Source organism: Calonectris borealis, chromosome 4 (genome assembly GCF_964195595.1).
Source record: "Calonectris borealis chromosome 4, bCalBor7.hap1.2, whole genome shotgun sequence".
In the NCBI taxonomy this organism is placed as follows: domain Eukaryota; kingdom Metazoa; phylum Chordata; class Aves; order Procellariiformes; family Procellariidae; genus Calonectris; species Calonectris borealis.
Genome location: NC_134315.1, coordinates 57,104,294 through 57,121,819, shown reverse-complemented (window position 1 = coordinate 57,121,819; position 17,526 = coordinate 57,104,294). Strand labels below are relative to the sequence as shown.

Below are 17,526 nucleotides of genomic sequence, written 5' to 3'. Positions count from 1 at the left end.
GGAGCGCTCCCGCGGCTGGCCACTGCCCCCCGGCCGGCGCCACCCTTACGGCGCCACAGCCCTGGGCGGCACCATCGCAGGACTCTCGACAGACAGGAGTGTGTCGCGGGACGGCTTGCGGGCTGTTCAGCCATCTATCCCTCACTACGCTTCCCCTTCCCCCCCGTCAGCTGTTGGCGCGTGGTACGCTCCGCCGTGGCGTCCGCCCTGCGCGAGCCAATAGGAAGCGGCCTCGGGAGCAGTTCAAACGCGGGTGGCGGTTGGGTTGCTGCGTTGCTCGCCTGGGTGCGGGCGGACGAGAAAGAAGTGAGCGGCTTGCCTGTCACGGGCGGCGCGTGCCCGGGAGCGCGGCCTCGCGCCCAGCGGCCGGGGGATGGCGGACGAGGGAGCCGTGACGGTCTGCGTGCGTGTGCGGCCGCTCATCGCCAGGTGAGGCTCCGTCCAGGTGGGAGGGCCGCACCCGAGTCCCCGGCCTGAGGGGAGGCTGCAGTGCTGCCCGCGGCCTCGCGGTCCCTCGGCTTCTCCGGGTGTTGCTGTGCCCCCCTCATCTTCAGCAGGACCCCCGGGAGCGCCGCTACCGCCCTCGGGGGAAGCGGGGGAGGCGGGAGCATAAATGCATAAATGCGGCGTCTGTCCCCGTAGAGGAAGGAGAGAGCCGGAACAAACGGAGCTGGCGAGAGCCTGGGGGAGGGAGGTGCTCGCGGTAAGGGGGTAGACCCGCGTTATAGGAGCAGAGTCCTAACCTAATAAAGTTAACAGAATATCTCTTCTTTTAGAGAAAATGCTCTAGAAGATAAAGTGTCACTCCACTGGAAGAGTGAAAATAATACCATTTCCGAAGTGAATGGTACAAAAGTATTCAGTTATGGTAAGAATATGAAAGCAATTGTTTTACTTTGATGCTTATGCTAACATCAGTGACCTTAGCTTTTTGCAACGTCCCTGAACTTTTTTTCCAACTTCATAATTTTGAAGGAGTGTCATTGGGGCACACAGGATTTTGGTTTTAGTCAGTACCAGGAATGTGCTTTTGAAGTCAGCTTCCTGATGGATGTTGCTTTCTCTGTTCTAGTAGAGTGATTTTGGAACACGAGCTGGATTCTTGTCATATGATTCTTGTCCAGTTACAAATGGACTAGACTAGGGCTAGTCCGGAGCATTTAGGGAGAAGGAGGTGGGGGAACCCGAACCCAAAAAGTGCCTAGTGTGGATGTTAGATCCTCACAACTAACTGCCTCACTTTGAGCCTCTTCCTACTGATTCGCTCTGCTTGTTAATATGAATGTAGCCACTACAAAGATTTTTCCCAAATTATACGTTCAATAAAAGCATGCTCCAGGCTAGGAATTTAAAAGTAGCCTGTCTTGTCAGGCTTACAATCCTCATAGATAAACTAACCATAACTGTTTTTAGGATTAAATGGGATGACTATTTAACTGTGTCCATCATTCTTAATTTTTTTGACTTATCTGTTCATTGTATCTTTCTTGGTTGTCGGTTTAATATTTCTTTTTTAAAAAAAAGAAAGCCTGCATTAGTATTGTCACAATTACATTTTATGTTTGAATTATCCTACAAACAATCTGATGCCCATTTATTGGGTTTGAAGTCAGCAATACCGAGTAAGATGACAGCTTGGTTTTGACTTGCAATGCAATGGATTTACATGCTTTATTTTAATTTTTTTTAAGATCGTGTTTTTCACTCAAGTGACAACACTCAGCAGTTATATGAAGGTGTAGCTGTTCCAATTATACAGTCAGCTGTGCAAGGTTATAATGGTAAGTTTTAAAACTGTGTTTAAATCCTGTTTGTAATGTATTTCATAAGTAATTAGTAAAATTTAACCATCTTTCTAGGCACAATTTTTGCTTATGGACAGACCGCTTCAGGGAAGACCTACACAATGATGGGAAATGAAGATTCTGTGGGCATTATCCCTAAGGCAATTCAACATGTTTTCAAAATTATTTGTGAGGTGAGCAATTCCATTAAATTGAAGTGACTGAAAGGACTAGTAATATTTGTGATTGTTACAGAAAAATTAATTTTACTATCAAGGAGCTTATGAAGGAAAGGAGTTTATATTGGACCATATGTTGCACTTGCTTTGCTAGCCTTGCAAATATGAGTGGTTTAAAAAAAAAAGATAATGGGACACTCTTAGTTGGAATCAAATTAGAACAAAACTGAGGAGGGGTTGTTAAACTTGAAAATATACTAAACCTTGATTACAAGTATAAATAGATATTCACTTATTAATGTGGCAGATAAGGTAATGTGAAGCTTTGTGTTCTTTATTCTGCTATTTTAAAACTTTAAAAAAGTTAACAGTATTAAAGACTTTTTTTAGTGGGAAGAATATGACACTAAATTTACTTATTTCAGGCTTTCAAAAGAATCATAGGCTAATTGCTCAATGCTAATAGGAAATAAGGAGAAGGTGTAAGTTAAAACAGTGATTTCCAAAACATCATCTGCAGAGCACTTGCTTCTGCCTTGAGGATTTCAGGTAATCATTATCAGTCATGTGAAATGTTCACTGCTCCTTTGAGGAGGTGCAGAGTACGTTAGGGGGTCTATAAAAATAACTAAAGCCAAGAAAACTTTCCATGGTGCTGTAGTCTTTGAGTCCATTGTGCAGCCTTTCCTCACCCCAGTATTCTCTCCTGAGAACAAGCAGCAGCAGCAAAGTAAATCTAAGCAACCAGCAGAGAGAGAAGACTAGGTACACAGAGAGGAAAAAGCCTAAGCAGGAGGAAATTAGATATGGAAAGGGCATTTAAGTGAGGTGACTATTGTCACGCTTCTGTCGGGCAGTTATCTTTTATAACCTACTAAAAGTGATATACCATTAATGCAGCTGAAAAGAGATGGGATAGAAGAAAAATGGTTTTGTGTTGGTAGATGCTAATGTGCAAAGAGGATGGGGGGAAAGAAATATGTGGAACGATATCCAAACATATGAGTTCAGAATACTTGCATTAAAAGGTGTTCATTGATTAGTCTGTTTTGTGTTTGTTTGTTTGTTTGTTTTTTCCTTTGAACATTAGATTCCAGATAGAGAATTCTTGCTAAGGGTTTCTTACATGGAAATCTACAATGAAACCATTACAGATTTGCTTTGTGATACCAGGAAAAAGAAGCCTCTGGGAATTCGTGAGGATGTTAATGTAAGTGCAAGTATTGTATCTGCTTGGAGTTTTTTAAAAAAAAAAAAAAAAGCAGCCTTCAGAGGCACCTAGTTGTGCTGTTGCTGGTTTACCTCTATAAATGTTTGTAAATGTAGACTTATCCCTTAGGTTTTCCAGGATAGTATATTTTATTTAACTTCAACGGTGAATACTTGGGAGTTGTCTAGCTAATACAACTTCTACAAACATGATATTAAGCCTCTAGCTCAATGTGTTAGAATCTTAAACAGATATACAGAGTTACTTTAATACCATCTTCATATCATCTACAAAGTAGATACAGTTTTCTTTTACTGTAATCATAGAATAACCATCAGACTATAACTATTCAGTAAGATGATCAGTAGGGAAAAATAAATCTATATTAATGCCATCTTCAGTTTCTTTACGTTAACTTTTGTAGCAAATAATAAAAATTTGTGGTTTGTTGTTTTTTTGTGGTTTTTTTTTTTTTTTTTTCTTTCAATGCCCTAAATGATCAATGCTTTTGGAACTTTGGAAGAAGGGAGACTTATCAGTTGTATGATTATGGCCTTATAACATGTACTGAGAAATATACTCCCGGATTCCCTCAGAAAATGTCTAGAAGGGTATTTCCCTTACCAGTTTTATTTTTAGGAAACTTTCTAGATCTTTGTTTGATTCCTGTGCCTTTAGGCTACAGTTCTGATAAAGGTCCCCATTCCTTGTATTCAGAGTAAAAAGACACTCAACTGATGTTGCTTCCTTTTAAGAAGGAAGCAAACTGGAATAAATACCATAATAATTGCTGGTAATGTTAACTTAATGTATTGAAATGAGTTTTAAAGCTCAGTAAAATTTATTATTGTTTTTGTTTTTAAGAGGAATACGTATGTAGAAGATCTGATTGAAGAGGTGGTGGTTGCCCCAGAACAAGTTATGGAATGGATCAGAAAAGGAGAAAGTAAGTTGTTTAGCCAATGTCAGCTGCTATCTTAGAAAAGCATTGATGAATCGGATATATCTAGAATCATGGGGTATTTCTTTGAGATTATATTCAGAAATCAATGTTTTCCAGATAGTTTTAAAATTGTACTTTTTGTCTGTTATCTCCAGTTCATCAGAATATAAGCAGAAGTATTCTAATATTGCTTTTTGACAGAAAATCGCCATTATGGAGAGACAAAAATGAATGAACACAGCAGCCGTTCTCACACTATCTTCAGAATGGTAAAAACTGTTTCACTATTAGGAGGGGGTTTACTGTTTTCGAAGTGACAAAAACTTTATTGCACCCTCTTCTAGATCATTGAAAGCAGAGAACGAAGTGACCCTGCAAATGCAAACTGTGATGGAGCAGTGATGGTATCCCACTTGGTAAGCTATACTCCAAAAAGTTATTAAATAGGCATTTAAGTAGAGAATTTACTGTTACCGCTTGTTTGAGAGAAGAATGTTACTCTGTAATGACATTACAAGCATGCTTTGTTGTTAACTTCTATCAGACATTTCTTAAGCAGAAATCATGTTTCTCATCATCTGTATAGAGGGAGACTCCTGGGGTGTTATCTAGAAGATATTTTCCCACCAAGAGAATTCTGACATGGGAATAGTTCCTAGACGATTCATGCTGGATTGGGGAGTGTTATGCCCTTCCCAGGAGCGTAAGGGACTATTGTCAGAGTGCTCTTGCATCTTGTTAAATACAGCTTCCCCTACCGACAAGTTCCTGACCCCTACACACAGTTCCTGACCACTGACAAGCCCAATGAAATAACTTCTAAAGTGGGTAACCTTAAGGCTTCTCTTATCCTCAAATTTAGTTGTTGTTAAAAGAACATGTGGCCTACAGCTGCAATCGCCAGAAGATTCATTTTTTTCAAAAGTAACCCCACTTAGCATCTCTTTGGGGGTTTACTAGTATATGAAATATCCTAAGCTGGGGGGAATACAATGCTGACCTCTAGGGGAGTGTTTTGGTTTCTGAAGCCTTCTCTATACAGCCTTTCCTTGATTCTCAGGAAAGAATCCAAATCAACTGGAGGAATGAAATCAATATGAAAGCATTTGAGCTTGCTAAAATCTGCATGAGCACTCTTATTCAGAATTGGGAATAGCATTAAGTCAATCGCATTGTGGAAAGAGCTTTCTGTTCTGGCTTCATGTGAAAAAGCTCTGGCATCTGAATGTAAACACTACTCATGCAGTATCTGAGCAAACTACTGCCCGCTTTTTTTTTCTCACCATAGCTTACGGGATCTACTCTTCTCACACCCTCCACCCTGTCTCTCTGTTCCAACTGACTTTATAGTAACCTCTACTAACAGGGGGGAGACAGAGGGTTTTTTGACTTTTTAGTCTGTTGCTGCTTGGTGGATTTAGTACAGGATTTTACCTTTTTGAAACAGAAACCAATTAAAGTGAAGGCTACTTGCTCAGGCAAATCATTATGGGATGCTATAAAGTTCCAGTTGACTTTGAACCAAATTGAGTGAGGCTTTTCCTCTGGTACTTAATTTCTTCATTTCCTTATCCCCACAATGACAGGCAAGGAGAGACATACAGCTGATTCAGGGCAGGGTGCTAGATAATCTCATCTAGGCTCTCTTTCCCTTGAAAGATTGGACCAGATGATCTGTGATTCTATGAAGCTTTCTACGGCTTGAATCTGTAGTTAATGCTTCTGTATTGAGAAACTATGTTTATCTTTTTGTTGCTGAGGGTAGGGGGAATTGCACTGCAGGTTTGAAATACTGTTCAGGGTGGTATTAATACAGTTCATACAAACTTATTCCATGTCCTTATGTACCTTGAAAGTATTGGTTGGTATGTGTGTAGTAGCTATGGATTACTTCCAATAATGACTCTTGCTTTTTTCTAAGTGTAACTTTAGTTTATGAAATTCTTAGCAGAGATTTAGAATTAAGAGGATCTAAAACTAAATTGCCTCAGAACTAACCTGTGAAATATTTAATGAATTTGCAGAACTTGGTAGATCTGGCAGGCAGTGAAAGAGCTAGTCAAACAGGATCTGAAGGTGAGTGTTAAATGAGGCTCTCCTATGACCACTTCTGTTAATTAACCCTTATGAGAGACTATGATAAAAAGGAAAGCATTTGATCTATGTGCTATTGTATTACTTATTGTTTATAAATAATGTCTTTTCCCATTGATAGGGCAGGATCTACTCAGGAAAATACTGAAAATGCTGTAAAGTGCAAACAATTTGGTAATAATACGGCTTTTCTAGAATAGCAGGTCCAGCAACAGTCATGCACTGAACTAATAGAATTGAGATGAATCAGTAAAGATTCGCCAGTAGTAAAGAAATCATTAGAAGCTTGTAGGGACTCATATGTAAAGGTGAAGAGTGAATAGGTGTCTCGCTCTTTAGCTAAGAGGAACTTGATTGTTAACAATGGCACCATGAAGCTGCACAAAAATGCCTTTATCATTAAAAAGAAGTGATCTGAGAGGAACACAAGTTAGTATTCTCTCTTACAAGGAATAGCTAACCCAAAGGTTGTATCTAAGGCTGGTTTGGTATACTTAAACATGTAAATATGGACATTTGCAAAATTTAAACAGGAAACAAAATTAAAATTCTTATGGCCCCAGCTACTTACTATGTAAAGATTATTAATGTTTATTTCTGATAGATTACTATCTTATTTTGATGTATTTTGGCTATTATAAAGAATTTGGTACTGGCTGCTGATGGGTCATAGTGAATTGTGGCACTTGAGATTTAACTCTTGAATAATCCCTCTGAGCATAACAGCACAAAAGCTGTTGAAAATGTATCTTAATGTTGTTTTAAATTAACAAAAAAAAAAAAAATTGCTATGTGATACCTAGGTGTCCGACTGAAAGAAGGCTGCAATATAAACCGGAGCTTGTTCATTCTGGGTCAAGTTATCAAAAAACTTTGTGACGACCCTTCTGGGTAAGCACTTGTGTTTGTATACCTGTTTTAATTGTATACCTGTTTTAAGAGAAGTCACTAGTAAACTAAAATTAAAATTCTTTATATATAATCCTATTTTATGTAGGTAACTTTCAAATAACATATTACCTCTAGAAAAGATATTTACTGTGTTTTTTCTGTACAAAAATATGAATTCTTTCTTCATTTTTTTTTTCCTTCCCTCTTCTTGATCAGCTTCATAAATTATAGAGACAGCAAGCTGACTCGAATTCTGCAGAACTCCCTTGGAGGAAATGCTAAGACGGTTATTATTTGTACAATTACTCCTGTTTCTTTTGATGAAACGCTCAGCACTCTTCAGGTAAAACTTCTCACCTGTTTTCAAACATTATTCTAACTCAAGACTTCCTTGTAGACAGGTTGGAGGAGTGGAAAATGTAATCTGCTGGATCTGTAGTCACTTGAATCTTCTAAAGGTCCTCTGTGGACTTGGAACTTGAAGTATTTGTTTTGTACATAGCATCTTTTCCCAATCGTCATCTTGTACTAGGTTGTCTAACTGGCAGCTTTCTGGCAGTTGGAACAAAGCTCCTTCTCTCACCTTGCAGGTAGTAGATAACTTCTGTTTTCTTATTTGCCTTTTCCAAACACAGTTAGAAGTACAAGTCTTTGCTAACACAAGATGTTAGAAAGGTCCTACAGGAAAGGAGGGTAATTGAACTATTCATGAACTGTATTCTTTAGGTAGGATTGTCTTCCTTTTTGGTGGTCTCTTGAGCTTTTTATTAAATAAAAAATAACTTGGTATATTTTTTCTTAAATGTTAGGCTTCACTTTTTAGGTATTAATATCGAGCAAAGAAAACTTACCTTTTGAAAGCTTAGAATACATGAAAAATAAACAAATGTAAATATTTGTGTCCTTTATTATATGTTGCTTTCTAGCTAATAAACTGTCCCTTTAATTCTGTTGGGAAATATGAGACAGAATAACTCTTTTGATGTATTTGTTCTCTAACTATTGCCCACGAGAGAATATTCTTCCAGTTTGCCAATACAGCCAAAAGAATGAAGAATACTCCGAAAGTCAATGAAGTACTTGATGATGATGCCCTCCTGAAGAGGTATCGCAAAGAAATTCTGGATTTGAAAAAGCAGCTGGAGGAAGTATGTAATAAACTTATTAAAATTAATCTATCCTTAGTACTGATAGCTATTTAGAAACATTCTGTTTTAAACCAAAACCAGTTAAATTTGGAGGGGTAGGTAAACTGTTTAAAGTGATATGTCATTTCTATTGAAAGAATAGAAATTGAAAAGGTGATGTGAAGTTTAGAACAACTGATAAGAGTCAACATATCTGTGTGAAAGCTAACACTGAATGACATCAGCTAACTGAATTGCTTTCTTTCTGTAGGATAATGTATTTAAGAAATAGAAATTTGTCATGCCTTATAGCACACTTTTATATTGCCACAGATCAAAAAGAACAATTAACTGACATTCAGTAACTTCTTATATTGCGATTAAAGATTCCAACTTAATTCATATTTTTCCCCCTTACTGATGTTTAACTTCAGTTTAAGTTGCAAGAAGTTGCAACTGCGTAAGATCACTGGCAAAACTTGTGTCATGTATAGGCAGAAGATACATTTAGAAAATGAATAATAGTAACTTCCCACCAAACAGCGTAGTGTCTCATGTGTTCATCTTTCTCCAAAAATCTATGGAGTTGAGAAGCAATCTTGCAAGTCTTGCTAGAGCATAGATCCTAAAAGATAAAGCACAGGAAAATCACAATTCTGAATACACTCCTTTGATGAATTAAATCATCAAAAGATGCTTTTTTTTTTTAGATTAAAAAATAGTCATAGGAAAAGTTTAAGGAAAAATAACTGACCTCTTATTTCTAAAGATAATTAATTTGCAGTATAAACTTGTACACCTAGAAGTGTGTTTGCTATCTTCTGAGATAGTAGGTAGTGAGGAAAGTACTAAGTATAGAAGTGTGTTGGAAAATCCTATGTGAACTTAGAATTACTCTAAAGTATTGTAACCTTATGATAAAGCTGTCAAAAAAACTAGCTACTGTAATGCAGTTGCTTTACAACAGAATAAATTTTCAGTACTTCAAATTTTAAGAGACCACATGCATTAGAGTAGCTTGCTGTTATTTGACAATTCAATTTTAGTTCTCAAAGAGCTTCAGGCTTCTGGCATCATGGGAGGGTCATCTTAAACTATGTTACACTTGAAAGAATGCTTTTTTTTCGGGGAGTTTTGACTCCTTTAAAAACTAACTCTACAGGTAAATTGTAGACTAAACTGTCAGTTTCATTGTTAGAGATTATGGACAGCTCTTCCAGACTTAAAAGAATATATGTGTGTAGTTGTTTTAAAATATTAGTAATTGTGTGTCTTCTGTATGAGTAGTTTGTGCTCTTAAAATGAATTAATATTCTTTTTATGGAAGGTGTCTTCGAAGACTCAAATTCACGCAATGGAAAAAGACCAACTGGCCCAGCTGTTGGAAGAAAAAAATTCTCTTCAGAAAGTACAGGAAGATAGGATACGAAACTTAACTGAGATGCTGGTGACTTCTGCCTCCTTTTCCTCAAAACAGAATGCTAAAGTAAGCACCTGTTCTAGATCTTATTTGTTAACTCTGAAATACTTTGCAAAAGGTAATATTAAGTACACAGGGTTATAGTGACAATGAAGAATAAGTTTGATAGGCAATTTTTACATAATTTTTCTTATTTTTAAAGGGGTAACTTTTAAAATAACTTCTGAGTGAATATCAATTCTATGTTGCCTTGCTGGAGACTTTTGCTTTCAAACTGTTATGCTGTAGTTTAATTTTGAAGGAACTGCAAAACACTGTCTAGTTAGCTGCTGGTACTGTCACAGAACTTGCCTAATGCAACATCTAGTCTTTCCTTAGTGCTTTGGTTGTATTACTTTTTCTGTAAATACTTTTTTAAAGGCCAAGAGAAGAAGAAGAGTTACTTGGGCTCCTGGTAAAATAAACCAGGCGAATGTGAGCTATTTTGAAGACTTTGAAAAACCAAGGCTGACTGAAACAAAAAAAATGAAAATGTCTCTGTCGGCACTACCAGACACGGAGGATTGTAAGTATCTTCGGGAAAAAATAAAGAAACTCTGCAAACCAGCTTTGAAATGAGAAATAATCCGTCTTTTAACAAATCTAAGTTAAAAAGCAAATGAATTTGCTAACAATACAAAAGCTACATTTAGTTGGCACTATATTACTCAAATTATGTTCCATGAACCCAGTTTTGAAAGAGTTACCTGTAGCCTATAAGGAAATTACATTTGTCTGCCAGCAGAAAATGCTGTCTGGAAGGGAAGTCGTTTAGCACAATAATACTGGTAGTTCTTGTGCTGGAAATAAGGTTCATTTTATTTAAAAAGCAGGAGCATGAGTCTTACTATCCCAGGTGAAATACTGTGTACCAAATCCCTGTTGGATAACTTTGCAAGCATTACATAATTTCCCAAAGGGAATAAGTTGACTCTCTGATAGCACAAATTTAAAAAACAAACGAAACCAAAAAAAACCACAAAAACCAACCCCAAAACCAAATGTCTCTGTACACACTTTCCAAGGAAATTGTTTGGGGTTTTGGTTTTTTTTTTTGTCCCACCTCTTCTGGATATTGAGCTTTTAATTTATTAAAACCAAAGGTAAGAGCTGTGAGGTAAAAAGCAGGGTCTACAAATACTTCTGCCATGCAGCCTACCCCAACCCCCCAGTTTTTTGTAAAAGTAGCCAAAGTTATTCTTTAACGCAGACTATCCATCCAAACAGTGTTCTCCCCCCAAAAAGGAGGGGGGAAAAAAAAGGATGGGTGTATGAAATTCCAAAATCCTCAACAAGAATAGGGAAGTCATTACTCAAAGATCAGATTGCAATACAGAGAAATTCAAGGACTTATTAGAAAAGTGAGGGACAAAAAGTTGAGCTGAAGGTAAGAGAATAATTGGACAGTATTGTTACTGAACTGCATCTTCTTACAGCCTTATTACCTATCCTTCTGCTTGTATGTGTATTGTCAGGGATTTTTTTTCTATATGTGGGGGGATGGCACTTTTTTCTTTAAATCTTGCAGGATACTGTTGAGTGGTTCTTTCCTTGATACTTAAACACTTTTCCTAGTCTGTAATTAAGTATATATTCTGGATTTGGTTTAGTATTCATTAACTTGTGATAAGGTGGTCAGCCTGAGTGTAGGGTCTAGACTTCGGTGTTGTTCCCTTTCGTAAGAGAAAATCATGAGATTTGGAAATCCTACTCAGTGTGCTCCATCTTTGCCATTGAATTATTGTTTCCAATGTGATAAAACTCTTTGATAAAATAATTCTTGATGTACAGTTTAAAATCTACTGCTACTGTGTTTTTTAATGCATCTTTGTTTTCAGCTATGTTAGAGAATTCTGAATATGACAATCAATGTCTGATGGTTCCTGATCAAATTTCAGATGTAGAATGGACTGCTGGACCTAACATGAATTGGGTAACATTATAATCTATTTCGGTTGTCTAATACAGTGCATATACATTACATGCTTCTCAGTAAGATCAGCCTTACTCTTCTGTAGAACACAATATTCTTCTATATGTCTGGAGAATTATTATAACTGGTTAGAAAGTAAGTCTTTTGATCATCTCTGTGAAGTTGTGGAATGGTTCTATGATTCTATGGTTTTGTGGCTAATGATCCAGTAAGCTTTGGTATTTAAACAGGACTAGCCGTGAAAGGGCAAGCAACAAGGAATACATTACTAAACTTGCTTGATCTTGTACATCAGTTAACCAAGAGCGATTCTTTTTCTAGACTCAGAGAGACTTCGAAGAATCTGTGCAACTCTGTGAAGCATTAGCACTAGAAAAGGTAAATCTGTTCTGTATTTTCTAGAAATAAGATTGATATTCCAATAACAACTTCTAAAGTTTCTTGTGCTGCTTCTTCAGGATATTGCTGTAAATGAGGTCAACGTTCTGCAAGCTAACTTTAATAACCTAGTATTGGAAAATGAGCAGTTGAAATTAGAAATAAATGAAATGAAGGAGAAACTGAAGGAAAAAATAGAAGTGGATGAATTTGAAGCACTGGAAAAGCAAACACAAAAAGATCATGAGGTAAGGTGCATTGAAATAAATACAGAGAGATAAGAATTCTCTATGCTCAACTGTTTTCTAGAGTTTATTCAGTGTATGTGTACTTGGATGTTGATTCACAAACAGATGGTGTTATAGGCTACGTTCAGCAACAGAATGAATGAATGAACTCAGGATTTAAACTGGATTTACTCACAGTGTAAATTCAGCCTTAAATTTTTGGAGAGTCACATACTAAATTCTGGCTAAACGTATATTTGTGTGTGTATATATGTATCCATATATTATTTTTATATATGCATGATCTGAATATCACTCTAGATTTCTGCAAGAGACAGTTGTTTTGCTGCATAAATACATTTTAGAACTGTTTTGAAGTTAAAGTATGGTTGCTAAACCGTATTTCACATATTTCTTGTGCAAAACATCCTGGTTTACAATCCAAAATAGCTCTGGCTTTTGGTAATCCATTGAACTACATTAGCATTAACTTTTAACTTATTTAACTTAGTAATAAAATATTTTAAAATAATAGTGTGAATAGTGATGTCTGTGGAAAATTAAAACATTGTATTTTGTGCCAGCAAGTCAGAAAAGGTAAACCTACCTACTGGATAACTTATGTATAGGAAATACTGACTTCCAGTTCTCTTCACCTCCTTGTGCTGTTAGTGGAGATGTACCTTGTTTGTCCAAATGTTTTATGCTCTGATTCTGTAACCTAAAATATGTATTACTTATATTAGGTTCTAGCTGCCCAAGGGCTAGACTGTGAAATAAGTTACAGTGCAAAAAACCAACCAACCAACAAAAAAAAAACCCCAAACAAAACCCCTAAACCAACAACTTGAGGTATTGAGACATGGAAGTATTATTCCATTTCTTTCCTGATACCTTCTCTGCAAATTACTTGTATGTGCTAGTCTCTTTAATATCCTCTGACCATGAAACTAAGGTTGAAGCTGAAGTTACATCCTTTTGCATTGTTGTTTCAGGTTACAATTTAACAAGATCACCTTTCATTTCCATTGTGTTCCCTACAAAGATTTATGGATCTTAAACAAAATGGATCCATAATAGATTATGGTTTAGCTTGTATTTAAGATTCTTTTTAGAAGACCCTTCGTATGCTAGACTAATTGTGCTATCTTCCTTATCAGCCAACATTTAATAAATCCTCAGTTACAGTTTTCCCTGCAAAGTGTTTTTGTATCTAATAACAGATGCAATGTTCTAAAGTAGCTTCTATTACAAGAATTGCTTTTTGAATGATTCATGTTTTCAGACATGTATCTGAAGACAGTCCATAAAATGTAAGCATTTGTTGATACCCATGTAGCAGGCGAATTATAATAATACTGAAAGGTCACATAATTCATTAAATACATTAGTTGAAATCCATCAATTTAAATCACCACAGATATACACAGGTAAACTCTATTATTCTAATAATGACATTAAATTACTTCTGACAGTAGTATTGTACCATATCTTCTACAGCTATCCTCTGATTTTAAGATTACAGATTGGTTTTTCTTCTCGCTATGTTCCTAACTATATAGAAGTACTCACAGGAGAGTGCTCATTTTAAAGCTTTTCACTGATCTTAAAATTACAGATTTTCTCGTTACCTACGCTTGTGACAATACAGAAATAGTTGTAGATAGGTGCTTATTGTAAAGCTTTTCTAACAAAGACCAAAAGAAGAGTTCCTCAATTTTAGAAGTGCTTTTTCTACCTAGTCTTCTACTTGTGCTTCCTTTCAGAGGATGCCATTGAATGTGTTTATGGCTTGCTTTACCTCAATTTTGGCACCTTCTCATTCTTGTTAGTGAATAGATTAAATCAGAAATATCTGCACTATGTCATAAAAAGCTGCTTAACATGACTAGAATTTGAAGTATCATATCTGTACAATTTCTGCATTAATTGCTTTATCACGTTGCTCTTGCTTCTCAAGCTGTTGCCGATTAAATTGTACTTGAATCCTTTCTAATTACTGGGAAGCTAAAACAGAGCTTTACATCTCATCTATCCATTTGAAAGAATATGTAGCAACTTGCTTTGTACTGTTTAAATAGATATGCTTGTGTATATATGGTTTGCCTACTAATAGAAAAGAAAACACAAGATAGACCTTGCTTATTTTCATGGTGTTGGCAACTAAAACTACTGGTGTGGGTGCTTTCTAACATGCTCTGCAATTTTGCTTCAATTTGCTCCACAGATACAACTAATGCATGAAATTACCAACTTAAAGAATCTAGTTTCAAATGCTGAAGTGTACAATGAGGAACTTGAGGTGAGCCTGTCCATGAATGTACATGCAATAAGACTTGTATGAAATGTGCTTGGTTTGTTTATCTTTGAAATACTGTATCTGCTGAGAACAACCTAGATGTCATTGGGCTCCGGTTAGTCTTACCAGCTATAAGGAGGATATGTCTAAAACCCATGAATGCTTACTATGTACAAAGCAGGTTTTTGTTAAATTCTTATCCGAAAAACCAGACTGGGCACTAGAATCTTCCTTCTCCCTTTTTTCTCCAACTTTTAGGCAGAAATAAACTCCAAATTGGAACAGCTGAAAGAGAAAGAGAACAACATAAAGATACTACAGAATCGTGTAGAAGAATTACAGAAAGCAGGAGCAGAAAAAAAGGATACATCTTTTTCAGTGGTAAATTTGAGTTTTCTGCTGGGTTGAAAGATGGTTTTGGTTTTGTTGGAGGTGGGTTAAATTTAGGTATAACCTCGGTATAATTGAAATCTGCTTCCCTACAGATGTTAGGAAATTTTTTTTACAAAGCTTAAAATGCTAATTACTACATTATCATATGGCAGTACTCTGGTGAAGTAAAGCTATGGGAAATGCTGCTCTTTATCCCATCTCTCAAATGAGCCTGCTACTGTTCTTTTTAGAGTAAACTTGCCAAGTTTTCTGATCCTGTATCTACATTTTAACCACATTATAATGAACACATTTGCTTTATTATGGCTATATATTTTTTGATTTCTTTGAGTATTTATCTGTCTTTTTCAGGGAGATTCTGATAAGCTAATGGAGGAAATTCAGCAGCTGAATAAATCCCTCTTAGACAGTGAAACCATAGCCTTGGATGCCAAAAAAGAATCTGCTTTTCTCAGAACTGAAAATTTGGAGCTGAAGGAGAAGATGGCAAGTACTTGTTAAACTGTATTTATAGCTGTACAAAATGCTGTTAAGGGCCTATCTGCTCCCAGACTAGTGAAGAAGGCAATCGATAAAGACAAGATGTGGTAAAGTGTTTGGAGAAAGCTAATGACTTATGCTCCAGGTAATGTTTTTATTATGGAATTCATGGAAAATGGGTCTTCAGGAGAAAGATAAAAGAAAATAGAGGCTTCTTCCACAGGAGTGGGTGGTTAGTTTTAGGTTTACCAGTAGAGACAGAGAGCAAATGCACAGTCTTTAGAGAGTTACTAGGACATAAGACTCCAAACTAATTTTACCAGCGAACGAAAGAGAATAAGAAAAGTGGTATGGAGCTTACTTTGAGCTTTGCAGTAGTAGAGACAAAATAGTAGAAGCAGTTATGGCCCTGACCTCTAAGGTAAAGGTATGTTTTGTTATAGGACTTTGAGAGGAATGCAGTTGTTAAATCGTGACTTATTCTGCCATATTTATCAAGGCCAAATTTGTTCAGAGTGACAACAGGAAATGTGACAGATGCAATATTTAAATGTGAAGCAAGTAGACTTGTATTTTGTGTGTGAATTGCATGTTGTTTTGTTTTCCTGAAGGATGAACTCTTAAATAATTACAAGCAAATGCAAAGGGATGTTCAGTTCTATCAAAGCCAAATAGAAGCAGGAAAAGCGAGTTCCAAAAAAATGCAAGCTGACTTGCAGAAAGAGTTGCAGTCTGTATTTCAAGAAAACACAAGGCTAACTTCACTGTTGGAGGGTAAAGTTCCAAAAGGTACTGTTTCAGGCGGTGTTTTTTTCCCTCCCCCTCTCCTCCCTTTTCCCCATAATGGTGGGGGGATAGGGAATACTTTGGCTCTTGTTTTCTCAAATACTTGGAGCTTGTGTCAATATAGAATATTAGAGTATCTGGTACTGCTGACACATAGTAACTGCTTTAGCTCTTTCTTGAACTATTTGGAAAACTACAATGTATGGAATATTTTGTATTTTGCACAAAGTTAATGAAGGCTATCAGGGAGAATCTAAAATAAACTGGATGTCAACCTAACAAGTGATGACCGAATACAGACCAGTAGTTTCATTTTTTAGTTGTTGGCCATTGTAAAATATACTTTCCTAGAATTATACTGATATGACATCCAGAATGCATTATAAATCTTCTGCTTAATTTAAAACATGCTTTCCTTCTCTCACACTCTCCTGTTAATCTAAACTTGTTAATTCTCTAGATCTGCTTTCCCTTGTGGAGATGGAAAAAAAGGCAGCTGACTTAAAAGGAGAACTAGAAAGAGCAATGAAAGAGAATGCACTTCTACAAAACCAAGTAAATGAGCTATCAAAATTTCAGTCTCTACCAAATACTGTTGAGATACAGCAGAAAGAGGTAAACAAAAAAAAATTTAACTTTTTCATTGTTTTTATATTGTACTTGACTTACCAGTTAGTATTAATGGAAGCCTATTGGATATGTTTTAAAGCCAAAAGTTGTCTTGAATCAAATAACCTGCGATTTTGCAACTAAATTCATTAGATTATTGTTCCTCAAGTATTTAATATTTGCACCTAGGAATAAATTTAAGATCACGTGTTTAGTCACAAAGTCTACTATAATTAATCAGGAATTTCTAGTCCAACATTTGCCTGCCTATTTGCCATGGTCACCACTGATAACTGTATGTGTATATATAATGGTGTTTGATCCTGGTTTACTGTTCTAAAACTGAATTTTTGTCTAATTGAGCAAAGAGAAAAGTTCAAGACCTCTTAGCAGAAATGCTGCTTTAAGTGAGAGATTTAACTTGCAAATTCTGGAAAACTTGTAAGGAAACTCTCTTATGTTTCCTGACATGTCAGGGCTTAGTAAACTAAGTTTGCTGTAAATGTGTCCTAAAGGGTTTGTTTGCAAACACTTTCTAGGTTTCTTTATCCTTAAATATCTGCTACGAAGTATGTGCAGTGAAAATTATCCAGGGCAAGTAATCTCACAAATTTATGAATGCATTGTAAAAAGTTCCAAACCCTTCCAGTGGTCTACTTCTACTAGTAAACAAAACTTAATTAGATGTTAACAACTTTATAAACTCTGTATCATGAAGAAAGTATTGATACATC

At 36.4% G+C, this 17,526-nt stretch overlaps 1 protein-coding gene across 1 annotated transcript in view; it reads left to right on the top strand.

The window, feature by feature from the left end:
• Positions 1-260: 260 nt before the first annotated feature.
• The window catches only part of CENPE (centromere protein E), a 38,346-nt gene continuing 21,080 nt past the window's right edge, over positions 261-17,526 (top strand). Inside the window, exons 1-22 of the mRNA XM_075149670.1 lie at positions 261-429; positions 777-868; positions 1,692-1,781; positions 1,860-1,978; positions 3,054-3,173; positions 4,038-4,119; positions 4,318-4,385; positions 4,461-4,532; positions 6,141-6,192; positions 7,014-7,101; positions 7,318-7,444; positions 8,130-8,249; positions 9,556-9,714; positions 10,069-10,213; positions 11,526-11,620; positions 11,942-11,998; positions 12,079-12,246; positions 14,453-14,527; positions 14,783-14,905; positions 15,269-15,403; positions 16,009-16,186; positions 16,644-16,798. Coding sequence (XP_075005771.1) covers positions 374-429; positions 777-868; positions 1,692-1,781; positions 1,860-1,978; positions 3,054-3,173; positions 4,038-4,119; positions 4,318-4,385; positions 4,461-4,532; positions 6,141-6,192; positions 7,014-7,101; positions 7,318-7,444; positions 8,130-8,249; positions 9,556-9,714; positions 10,069-10,213; positions 11,526-11,620; positions 11,942-11,998; positions 12,079-12,246; positions 14,453-14,527; positions 14,783-14,905; positions 15,269-15,403; positions 16,009-16,186; positions 16,644-16,798 — 2,376 coding nt within the window. The 5' untranslated portion in view covers positions 261-373. The remainder of the gene's footprint in view (positions 430-776; positions 869-1,691; positions 1,782-1,859; positions 1,979-3,053; positions 3,174-4,037; positions 4,120-4,317; positions 4,386-4,460; positions 4,533-6,140; positions 6,193-7,013; positions 7,102-7,317; positions 7,445-8,129; positions 8,250-9,555; positions 9,715-10,068; positions 10,214-11,525; positions 11,621-11,941; positions 11,999-12,078; positions 12,247-14,452; positions 14,528-14,782; positions 14,906-15,268; positions 15,404-16,008; positions 16,187-16,643; positions 16,799-17,526) is intronic.